The sequence below is a fragment of the Macaca thibetana genome, chromosome X, assembly GCF_024542745.1.
Source record: "Macaca thibetana thibetana isolate TM-01 chromosome X, ASM2454274v1, whole genome shotgun sequence".
Classification (NCBI taxonomy): Eukaryota; Metazoa; Chordata; class Mammalia; order Primates; family Cercopithecidae; genus Macaca; species Macaca thibetana.
This window is the reverse complement of record NC_065598.1, coordinates 7,570,423-7,583,411: the sequence shown is the minus strand read 5'-3', so window position 1 is coordinate 7,583,411 and position 12,989 is coordinate 7,570,423. Positions and strand designations below refer to the sequence as shown.

Sequence of the window (12,989 nt, the reverse complement as noted above, 5' to 3'; positions counted from 1 at the left end):
CCACCACGCCCGGCTAGTTTTTTGTATTTTTAAGAGAGACAGGGTTTCACCGTGTTAACCAGGATGGTTTCGATCTCCTGACCTCATGATCCACCCGTGTCGGCCTCCCAAAGTGCTGGGATTACAGGCGTGAGCCACCCTGCTCCGCCCACTGTGGTTTTCATTTGCATTCTCTGATTATTAATGATGTTGAGCATATTTTCATATACCTGTTGGCCAGTTGTGTGTTTTCTTTCTAGAAATGCCTATTCAAGTCCTTTGCCTATTTGTTAACCAGACTATTTATTTGTTTGCTATTGAGCTGTGTGAGTTCTTTATATATTTTGGATATTAACGCATTATTAGATATATGGTTCGCAAATAGCTTCTCCCAAACCATAGCCTGCCTTTTCATTTTGTTGATTGTTGGCTGTGCAGAGGCTTTTAGTTTCCAGCTTGCTCACTTGCTCTACAAATTTCAGCTTCCTAGACCCCACATTGTGTGAAGGTTTGAGCCACTTACTTAGAGTAAACCGTATCACATATATAATATTATTCATAAATGAATACTATATTATAGTAAATAGATGTTTATGATATATAATATTACACACACACACTCTCTCTCTCACACACACACACAAAATATCCTGTTGGTTTAGTTTCTCCTTCTCTGAGGAACCCAGCCTGATAGAGATACCCAGCTGAGTCGGTGTGTTTGCTGATCTTGACCTCTGGAAGCTAGTGCTTTAAACCACGAGAATGAAAAATTGTGAGGCGGCCAGGCGCGGTGGCTCAAGCCTGTAATCCCAGCACTTTGGGAGGCCGAGACGGGCGGATCACGAGGTCAGGAGATCGAGACCATCCTGGCTAACACGGTGAAACCCCGTCTCTACTAAAAAATACAAAAAACTAGCCGGGCGAGGTGGCGGGCGCCTGTAGTCCCAGCTACTCGGGAGGCTGAGGCAGGAGAATGGCGTAAACCCGGGAGGCGGAGCTTGCAGTGAGCTGAGATCCGGCCACTGCATTCCAGCCTGGGCGACAGAGAGAGACTCCGTCTCCAGAAAAAGAAAAAAAAAAAAAAAGAAAGAAAAATTGTGAGGCACTATGTGGACGCTGGGAGAAGGAAGTGAGATGGAAAAGTTGTTTCATGGCATCCAAGAAGTGAATGGTCCTCAAGGTGTAGCAGAGGAATTTATAGGAGAGAGGGATGATTGACATCTTCGTATAGCCCCAAACCCGTCCCAGTTAGCATGGAGGGATTTCAGGTAGGTGATACAGAGACTGGGTAACGATGGCAGGTGTGGAGAAATAGAATGCACCACTGAGTGGGGGGGGGGTCCAGGGGAACCATGTGGCAGAAATATCCTCCCGTGCCACGTGATCTGCTAAAATTGAACATGGGGCGTTTAGGAGGGCTGCCATGTCAGTTTGGGAACTATCCTTAGGGCTGCTAACCCAAATCTCCCTTTCTCCAACCAGAGCACCCTGCCTTCCTCCTCAGATGTCACTCCCCCGCCACCTCCCTCAGTCAGGTCGCGCTGGTGCTTTGTGACGTCGAAGGCCTCCCTTCCCGCCCAGGGCTCCCATTGGCCGGGTAGTGGGGTGTTGACCAATCACAGCTCGGGGACGTGGTCGCCTCATTGTCCCGAGACCGCGGGAGGGGTATATACGGGGACCCCGGGCAGCCCGCGGTTGACCGTTGGGAGAGGTTGAGCTGTGGAAGATGAGTCCGAAGCCGAGAGCCTCGGGATCCCCGGCCAAGACCAAGGAGAGCCGAAAGAGGAAGTCCTCTTCTCAGCAGAGCTCCAGTAGCCCGAAGAAGAAGGTGAGGGACCCCCCCAAGCTCCTCCTCGGCTTCCCTCGCCTCCTTCCTCACCAGAATCCTCTCCCGGCCTCCCCTGGCACAGCCCCCACCCGGCCCGCCCGCCCGCCTCTGAGGAAACGTCCCTGTTCCCAGCCTCCTCCATCCTCTTCCCTCAACCAGAGCCCTTCTGGCATCTCCCTGTTGTCCTTCCAGGCTACCAGGGCGGCCAAGAAGGGAAAAGCAGCTCGTGGAGGGAGAGGCGGGAAGAAACGGGCCGCGAGCAAGATGGCGGCGGCAGCGGCGACGGCCCCTGAGGCGGGGAGCGGGCCGGCGGCCCCCGGCCCCAGTGACCAGCCCAGCCAGGAGCTCCCTCAGCACGAGCTGCCCCCCGAGGAGCCAGTGAGCGAGGGGACCCAGCACGACCCCCTGAGCCAGGAGACCCAGCTGGAGGAGCCACTGAGTGAGGGGGCGGCCACCGACTCCCCCATCTCCCTGAGCAGCGACTAAGTTCAGTTCCAGTCGCCAGACCTCAGAGATCTCACCAGCACGGTGGCCCCTGGGGAAGACAATAAAATGAATGTGTTGCAAATTGATCTCAGTGACTCCGTGTTCTCTGGTGGTGGGGAGGGAGGGGAAGGAGGGGGGAAGAGGTGGTGTGTGGGGAGGGAGAGAGGAAGAGGTGGTGTGAGGGGAGGGAGGGAGGGAGGAAGTGGTGGTGTGAGGGGAGGGAGGGAGGAAGTGGTGGTGTGAGGGGAGGGAGGGAGGGAGGAAGTGGTGGTGTGACGGGAGGGAGGGAGGAAGTGGTGGTGTGACGGGAGGGAGGGAGGGAGGAAGTGGTGGTGTGAGGGGAGGGAGGGAGGGAGGAAGAGGTGGGGTGTGGGGAGGGAGGGAGGACGAAGAGGAAGTGTGAGGGGAGGGAGGGAGGAAGAGGTGGTGTGAGGGGAGGGAGGGAGGGAGGAAGAGGTGGGGTGTGAGGGGAGGGAGGGAGGAAGGGAGGAAGTGGTGGTGTGAGGGGAGGGAGGGAGGGAGGAAGTAGTGGGGTGAGGGGAGGGAGGGAGGAAGTGGTGGGGTGAGGGGAGGGAGGGAGGGAGGAAAAGGTGGTGGGAGGGAGGGAGGGAGGAAGAGGTGGTGGGAGGGAGGGAGGGAGGAAGAGGTGGTGGGAGGGAGGGAGGAAGAGGTGGTGTGTGCGGAGGGAGGGAGGGAGGAAGAGGAAGTGTGAGGGGAGGGAGGGAGGAAGAGGTGGTGTGTGGGGAGGGAGGGAGGGGGAAAGAGGTGGTGTGTGGGGAGGGAGGGAGGAAGAAGTGGGTTGTGGGGAGGGAAGAAGGGATGGAGGAAGAGGTGGTGTGTGGGGAGGGAAGAAGGGATGGAGGAAGAGGTGGTGTGTGGGGAGGGAGGGAGGGAGGAAGAGGCGGTGTGTGGGAAGGGAGGGAGGGAGGAAGAGGTGAGGTGTGGGGAGGGAGAAAGGAAAGAAGGAAGGAATAGGTGGTATGTGGGGAGCGAGGGAAGTGGGGTCCCGCGGGGTCGAGGTCAAAGGGACATGTCACAGTTAGCCAGACAAGAGGATAAGGATTGTGTCACGGCTGAGCATTGGAGAAAAGTTTCCCCTTCACGGGATGACTCTGCTTCTTGTAACGTTTGTTTCTTCATGCAATCTTGCTAGCACATACACCAAGTACCAAGAACTGGATTCTACCTACTTAGGTTTCATTGTTAAAATACCTTTTCATTTATAGAAACCAATGGAAGAATCGTCTCCATCCTCTTTCCTCTCAGCGTCCCCTCCCTACAATCTAATATGATTAAGAAAATTTCAAAGTAGAACAAAATCTATCCACTTGAAAAAAGCCTTTTTATCTTTGCAACTGAGGAGACAAAAAGTACATTTCATATTTCCATACGTTAGAAATACACAAGTCTTTTCTATATATAGTAGAATTTACTGTATACAAATATATAAATATATGTAAATAAAATATATACAACTACATTTACTATATACAAACTTATATAGATTATATTTATAGATAAAATATATAAATACAAATATAAAAATATGGATTCTATATTTATATGTAATATATAAATATATAGATATAGATTATATATACACGTTTGAAATACATAGGTCTTTTCTATATATACTAGAACCTACTATACATGTTTATATATTTATATGTATTTTTATGTTTTTATGTAGAATACATAGATATATATAAATATATATTCTATGTATAAATACATATATAAAACATTTATATTTATATATATTACATATAATCATTTGTTTTAGAAGGTAAGGCATTAGTATTGTTCAAGAATGGTTCTCAGGCAAAAGAAGAAAGGAAATTATCATTTTAAGAAGAATAAAGTACAAAATTACCACAATTTAATTCCCAGTTAATAATTACACAGAGAGAATAACTCATGTCCTTTAATCTTATAATGAATAGCACGTTAAACTTTCATATGACTATGAAAATATGAATTTCCATATAATAAGGGTTTGAGATGTAAAGCACTAACTTTATAGGCAGTTTTCACTTGTTACATAGATTGTTCTTATAGCGTTAAAGATGTTAAAATTAATGGTGGCTTAGAAGAGATGGTAGCATCATTTGAGAAACAACAGATGAGTTCTACTTCATCCCTTCCTTGGTGCGGTCAGGGTTTCACTTCATCAGCTTAGGAAGGGATTTCAGAGCTTTGCATGTTGACCTTGTAGCTGCCTCCTATGGAATCCTATGAAACCTAGGCCGCTATACCACAGAAACAGGGTGTTCCCCCATGTCCTGAACGCCATCATTTTGTGGTGTATTTCTTTTGTATTTCTTATATGGAAATACCATATAAGGATGCTTGGTATAACTGAAAGCCTGTTTATTTGCAAGGCTGTATAGACCCTGACCAATAAATATTTATATGTTATGGATGGGAAACAAGTCCGCATGAAAAGCTCCTGCTGTCTTTTAGGAAAGCCTATTGGCTGTGGTTGTATATCTCTTTCCAAAGGGAAATTGGTGAACTTTCTGCTATAGTTTTTTCCATAATGACAGCATAAAAACTGAAGTAAACTGAATCTTGTCAGTGGTCCCTTTTGGGTTTGGTGTATATTAGGGAACAAGTTTGCAATGTGTTTCAAAATTAGATTCAAGAATTAATTCTGTGCACCTTATTTTAATGCCATATTTCCATTCAAGCTCTGCAAGCCAAAACAGTCTGTGATGATTCTTTTGGCATTGAAAAAATTATCTATGGCACTTAAACCGTGTTTCTTTCATCATTTCATGGCAATAGGAGCTTCAACTGCTATTTGTTGGGAACACATCCTGACTAGCTCTTTCACTGGGGTTACATGTTTTATTGTGATGATTGGCAGACCTGCGTTTCAGGCATTTTCAGCTTTGGAAAGTTATTATGATTTTGAAATTATAAATGCAAAAATATCAGTGAATTTATTTTCAAAAACTGTTTTAATTCAGTATAGAAAATAAATGGTTTAATCCGAAATCAATAATTTAAATAATATTTTAATTTGTTGGGGAATTCACAAATACTGCATCTTCCTTTAAGTCTTTCTTGATTCTACATGTTAAATACACAGTTAAATTACTTAATAAGAGTGTTAAATATTTTCCCTCCTTCTCCAACTACCCACAAGCTGAGGCTTAAAGTAAACAGTGGAATGAGTAAAGACCCGAAGTAATATAACAGCAAAGCTGTAGTTGGCTTTTATAATAGAATAATAAATATCAAAGCTTTCTGATGTTTTTAGGCAAATCTTCCTGTGTTCCTAAAGGGAGGATCCCCTTGACAACAGTCATGAACAACAGGTGATCTGCAGATTCTCAGGTGTCAAAGACAGTTGGTGGGAAAATTTGAAAACACCTTGTACATATTAAAGAGCTCAGCATGAGATGATGTCTACATACATATGTCTCTGTCTCATTAGACCACAGGAAATAGGACACATGGCAGGAAGGCTCACGTCGATTCCCCTTGACCATGCAGCTTCCTCTGCTCCTGACTCCTGAGAACTTTCTGACCCATTGGTCATTCCCAGCTTCAGATCCCCACGCGTACGGATTGTTTTTGGCCCCACGTCAGTGATACAAGGGACATAGAATTGCTCTCAAAAACACTCTGGAATTGAAAAATGACAGGAGAAGCTCAATGCGATGGCTGGGTACCAGAGGGAAGGCCTTCTGCTGTTTTGAACACTGATGCTAAGTTCTAGAATAACTGCAGCTGCAGCCCATTGGACCTGGGCATGTGTCAGGCAGGGTGTGAAATGCTCCCCAAGCACGTCCTCATTTCTCCCTCACATTACCCCTGTGGATTAATCGGGGCTCTAGAGAGACACCAACAGGTGATCAGTAAAGATAGATGAGAGGGGATTTATTAGGGGAATTAGAGGATGAAAAGTCTCAGGGCAGGCTGTCTGCAAGCTGGAGCCCCTGGGATGCCAGGAGTGTGACTCAGTCCACACCCAAAAACCTCAGAACCAGGGAAGTGGATGGTGTAATTCTCAGTATAAAAAGAGCCTGAAGTTCTGATGTCCAAGGGCATGAAAAGAAGAGTCTCAGCTCCAGGAGAGAAAGGGAGGAAAGTGCCTTTCCTCTGCCCTGTTTCTCCTGTCTGGGCCCTCAGAGAACTGGATGGGGCCTGTCTCTATTGAGGGCATCTTCCCCACTCCGTCCACCAGCCCACGCCAATCTTCCCGGGAATACATGTGCAGGCTCACCCAGAAACAATGCTTTACCAGTTCCTGATGTATTCCTTAAGGCAGTCAGTCACGTTGACACCTGAAATTAACCATCACACCCTGTAAAATGGGTAGTGTCCCCACTGGACAAATGAGACAGACAGTTTGGGTACCTTTCTTATACTGCTTATAGGTTATAGAGTCAGGATTAAAACTCAGGGCTGCAAAGATCAAATTCTAAACTCCACCCTCTTAAGGACTGCTGCTCAACGCTGTGGAAGCAGCACTGTATTACACACTGTACGAGGACTGAAGAGGCATTCGAGACACATCCCCTGCTTTAGGGACCACTTCCTAGCTTGCATTCATGACAGGAATCATGTTTCTGTGACTTTACTATAGACCCCAGAACCAAGTGTGAATTGGCACGCTTTAGGTGTGCATAAGCGCTGCAGAAGTCCTAGGAAAGAACAAGATAATTATAGGCTCAATTCACATAGGGAAGTTTTTATGAAAACAGCTTTTAGTCAATTCCTGAAAGAAAATATTTTCACTGGCAGAAAAATGTTCTGCTGGAGAATAACTAGTTGAAGGGCTTTTGGCGGCAAGGGGCCCTGGACACATGTCCACAGAAGAGGGGAAAAAAGACACACAGAATAGAAACAGAATTGGGAACCCTTCAGGGAGAGGAGTAAGGAAAAGTGCTAGCCCAGCAAGCTGATAAAAATATATCTGCCCTGTATTTAAAGTTAATTCCATCTCTTGATTTTTTTCATATTATTCATTTTATTATATTTGTTAGTATAGTATTATCCATCTTATTGTCCCATATATTATGGCATTTTCCCCATATGTGAATATATTACCACATAGAAGGAAATGACCTCATTTTCCTAATATATAGTTAGACACGAGTTTATTCCTTTACAGGCAAAAATGTGTTTCCTCCATTAAATATAAAAACGAATAAAACCATAAAATATTCCAGAGTTGAATCATGTAGCTCAATACTCGGACAGAAATGTTGCTAATTTGCACCTTTTATATGGTACTGAAGACTCCCACATTAAGGAGTGTTTTCACTGTCTGCTTGGTCAGAGACCTCAGTGTTTCGATGAAAGTTCCTTGTTAGGAGGCCACTGTCATCAAATCAACTTTGCACAGAAAACTTATGAAAACACAAAGCATTCTGTCCTCACAACTTCAGTCCACAACACTGGCAAATGGAGTCAAAACTACATGCTCATAGTTTATCACCACAATCTATGAAGCTACTAGAAGAAAACTATGGGGAAATGCTTGAGGACACTGGTCTGGGCAAAGACTTCTTAAGTAAGACGTCCAAAGCACAGGCAGTAAAAGGAAAGCAGACAAATGAAATAACATGAATCTCAAAAGCTTCTGCATGGTATGATAAATTTTCAATGAAGAGACAACCTAAAGAATGGAAGAAAATATTTGCAAATTATACATTTAATGAGAGAATAATAAGCAGAATATATATGTGTGTGTGTGTGCATATATATATAGAGAGAGAGCTCAAACGACTCAGCATAATAATAATAATAATAATAATAACAATAATAATAATTGTGTATAGACAAATGAATCAGGCTCTGTGGCTCCTGGGAACTGGAAATATTCACACGAAGGCAGAGAAAGCCCTTCCAGAATATTTCCTACATTAATCACTCAAGAAACATTTCCAAAAGCAATAAAGTATATCTGGCCAATCCATGCTCAGCACCAAAACTTGCAGAATTTTGACTTTGCCTTTTTGATACTGACCTTTCATTTTTAAAAATAATTGTTTTGTCCTTTTGCTTCAGAAATGTATAAAGCAAACAGAAAACATTATTTAGGAATGACTGACTATATTACTGAATCAATTATTACATTTTGCTAAACGGTTGATCTTGGCAAATAGAGATATAACTACTTCTTGATGCCAACTGTAATTCAAATCTCTTCTCACTAAAGAATTAATGAAATGCTCAGTCAGGCATGGCCAATGGAATTAGAATTAGCCCAGTCTTGCCATAACTTTGTGCTTCCTTACTGTCCTGAGTTTTAGTGGGCAACAGATTCATTTTTGGAGATTATTACAGAAACATCTGCAACACTGTTTTTTCCATTCATAACTTAAAGCTTTCATAATTATTGCAGAAGTTTCTCAGTCTCTCCATGTGAAATTTCTCTTAGCTATAGGATTTTAGATATTTCACAGTTCCTTTTGTGTTTTTAAACACACAGGCCCAATTCTGCTACTTTAAGTGGTTTCATGTTCCACTTGTCTGCTCAGAATATGTCTGTTTAATCCGCCTTCTATGGTGATTGATTTCTTTATACTATACTCTCCTAGACTGGTGAAGTTCCAGAGTTGAATCTAGCTTTTTAGGATGTAAACAGCTCCTAAATTCATGGCAAAAATGAGATGCTACCTTAAAATGTCTATCCAGGTTGGGCACGGTGGCTCACGCCTGTAATCCCAGCACTTTGGGAGGCTGAGGTAGGTGGGTCACCTAAGCTGAGGAGTTCAAGACCAGGCTGGCCAACATGGCAAAACCCTGTCTCTACTAACACAAAAATTAGCTGGACATGGTGGTGTGCGCCTGTAGTCCCAGCTACTCGGGAACCTGAGGCAGGAGAATCGCTTGAACCTGGGAGGCAGAGATTGCAGTGAGCCGAGATCGCGCCACTGCACTCCAGCCTGGCGACAGAGCGATACTCTGTCTAAAAAAAAAAAAAAAAAAAAAAAGTTTATCCAAAGGTACCAAAGGTACTTGCTGTATAAGGCATGTTCTTTGCATCATAACTTCCTGTGAAAATGAAAGCTATGCACTTTTTGAATTGAAAACAATGGTGCACATAGATAAACACATACTCCTGAGTATGCATCAGGTGTACATGCACGCATTCACGCACATGCTCCCCTCCCACCCCCCCACACACATTATCTTAGAGTGTGCCTTGGCATCCTTCACACAGACATACATCATCGCGGAAGAGACCCAGCTCTGTGTGCTCAGTCTGTGTGCCACAGCATCACCTTTGTCCCTCCACGGCTATGTGCCCACTTTGTGTGGTCTTTATATTGTTCTGAAGAAGAGTCAGGTTACTCATTCACTTTCTTTGTGTACATACTTCAAAAATACATATTTTAATATTTCTATAATATCCAATAAAATGATAAAATTAGAGGATGTGACTTCTGACCAAATAAAGGAGAAAATAAAATGGTAATAAACAAGCTAAAATGAAACAAACACAAACAACATAGACAGAATAAAAGTGATATGAACAGCAAGTATACTAATAGAAAGTACAATATAAGATGATAGAAATGAATCCATAAGCACAATGAATACAAAAAGATTAAACTTTATAATAAAAAGATAAAGACATAAAAGGTTTGAAAAGAAAAAGATGGGAAACAAAAGACCAAATATATATTAACCCAAGAAAAAGAGGTTTAACTGTATCAACATCAGATAAATTAAATATTAATGCAAAAGTCATCCTTATGGTTAAAACAGTCATCCATATGAGAAAATCTGTTAAGTTCTCAGATAGCTATAACAGTTTAAATCTACATGCATTTAATTAAATGGCATTAATATCTATGATATACATAAAAGAAAAATTAATAGAACAAAAATAGAAATTAACAAATCCACCATTATACTGGAAAAATTCAGCATATTCTCACCAGCTGTGAGAATGGTCTATGACTGGCATAGAGACCAAACTAATATAAATATGAAAGATTTAATAGTTTAATAAGCTCCTTGAAATGGACATTTATAGAAAACTACACCAAATAGAGAACACACAATCTTTACAAGCATTCCAGAAATTTTTCTAAAACTTGGTCACCCACTTGACATAAAGTATCTTATCAAATTTCAAAAAATCTGAAAGTTTCTAACTATAATACAAAAATTTAAAAATTAATATCAAAAGAAAACTTTCAATGGCCTTGTATATTTAAAAATATAAAAAGACACACAAAGATCTCTAGGCATTAAAAGAAAAATCATAATAAAAATAAAATTGTGCCTAGGAGAGTTTGATAATAATAACAAACTTCCTTTACTCCATTCATAACTTAAGGCTTTCATAATTATTGCAGAAGTTTGACAAAGTACATATTTAAGAGAAAAATTTTACTTTTAATTGTTATGCATGGATCATATTTGGGCCATAAACCAAGAACACGAATATATGTATATTTATCTATCTATCAATCTATGTATATATAATTGTGTGTGTGTGTGTGTGTGTGTATCTATATATATACATGATATTCTACTCTGGGGCAGACAGAAATGTCTAGGAGTTCGGATGAACTCGGGATGGGCCATGATCTGATGACTGTGGAAGCTTGGAGAAGGTCTGTAGCTGTTTCTTGGACCACTCTCTCCCTCTCATCTTTCACCCCAATGAGTCCTGTATCTAGTCCCATATAACCACACTACACACTGAGACAAATGTTTTTGTCAGCTTCTTACATACACGTTGATATGACTTTATACATTTACAAGAAACAAATAAAAGCATTTATTATATTATTCACATAATATAATAAATAAGGGAATATATAGTATATATATTCCCTTATTCACATAATATATAGTATATCATACACATCCATTTACAACCCACTTTTTTCACCTAACATCATATCTCAGAAAGTCTTTCTTATCATTTGACTGTCGTGGCATTCCCACCATTTGGACACATGGTATTTTATTGAATCCTTCCTCTCCTGAGGAAGATCTAGGGTGTTTGCAACTCTGTGCGAGGGCTAGGGCTGCCATGAACAAAACAGTGCATCTGCCACATCACCCGGGGGCAAGTGTCTCTGCAGGAAGCGTTCTCAAAAATGGAACAGCTGAGAGAGCTGGGTCCCATATTTGATCATTAATACATTTTAATATTGGTAGATGTTACCAAATATTTCTCCTAGGAGGATTTGTACCAATTTATACTTGTCCCAGAAGTGTGCAGGAGTTATTTGCAATACTTTAATAACCCAGTGCATTTGCTTCCTTTGCCTGGAATATGCGTCCTACCTCATCAGATGCCATCCTCTGGGAGATGATTTAAGAGGGATGCCTTCCATGACAATACCTCCTGGGCTGCACTAGGAGACAGACATGTGCCCCGAGGGGTCCTGCAAATGCATTTCTCATAACACTTCTCACACTGCATTGTGATTGCCAGGGTTCTTCATTTTCTCAAGTTCCAGAATACCAGTTCTGTCTTATTTGTCTTCTTTCACCTGTACTTCCTACCATGCCGAACCCACAGGAAGCTATTGGAGGGTTTGTAACATGAATCATTAAAAATGGGCTGGGGTCTCTATGGATTATATATACTTTCTAAATCAATTTCCAAATACAAAAATATACAAGCAAGAAATCAAAAGCACATATTTTAAAAGAGCGTTACAGTGTGGAGATTCCTTGAAGAGCTGAAAGTAGAACTAGCGTTTGATCGAGCAATCCCACTACTGGGAATCTACCCAGAGGAAAAGAAATCATTATACGATAAAGATACTTGCACACGCATGTTTATAGCAGCACAATTCGCAATTGCAAAAACATGGAACCAACTCTAGTGCCCATCAATCAATGAGCGGATAAACACACACACACACACACACACACATACATGTATACACATACATATGTGTATATATGTGTGTGTGTATATATATACACACACAATGGAAAACTATTCAGCCATAAAAAGGAAGGAATTAATGGCATTTGCAGTGACCTGGATGAGACTGCAGACTATTATTCTAAGTGAAGTAACTCAGGAATGGAAAAACCAAACATCCTATGTTCTCACTCGCAAGTGGGAGCTAAGCTATGAGGATGCAAAAGCATAAAATGACACAGTGGACTCTGGGGACTCAGGGAAAGAGTGAAAAGGGGATGAGAGATAAAAGACTACAAATTGGGTTCAGTGTATACTGCTCAGGTGACGAGTACACCAAAATTACACAAATCACCACTAAAGAACTTTCTTGTGTAACCAAATACCATGTGACCAAACGCCACCTGCTCCCCAATAACCTATGTAAATAAAAAAATAAATTAAAGTAAATTAAAAAATAAGAAAGCATTACAAAGTCTAATTTAGAAAAAGAGATATGAACATGTTTAAAATTAACCCAAAAATGACAACTTTCAAATTTTGAACACAAATAGTGATGGGGCTATTTGTTTGTTTTAGTGCCTATAGAAATGGTATTATAACCAAACAGGCTTTTAAAGTCATTTGTAGAAAAGAAAAGTGCAACTTAAGTGAATACACTAATCAAGAAAGTAATATATATGTTATAATAATAACATATAAATATATACATCAGCATCATTAATGATCAAGGAAATGCAAATAAAAATCACAACGTGATACCACCTTACTCCTGCAAGAATGGCCATAATCAAAAAATCAAACAGTAGATGTTTACGTGGACACGGTGATCAG

The 12,989-nt window shown here is 41.6% G+C and overlaps 1 protein-coding gene across 1 annotated transcript; it reads left to right on the top strand.

Annotated features, from left to right (window-relative positions):
• Positions 1–1,696: 1,696 nt before the first annotated feature.
• Positions 1,697–2,375, top strand: LOC126946656 (testis-specific basic protein Y 1-like). Its single transcript, XM_050777248.1, is given in 3 exon segments — positions 1,697–1,807; positions 2,000–2,248; positions 2,250–2,375. Coding segments are annotated over 3 exon segments (384 nt in total). The 5' UTR covers positions 1,697–1,705; the 3' UTR covers positions 2,283–2,375.
• Positions 2,376–12,989: the final 10,614 nt, after the last annotated feature.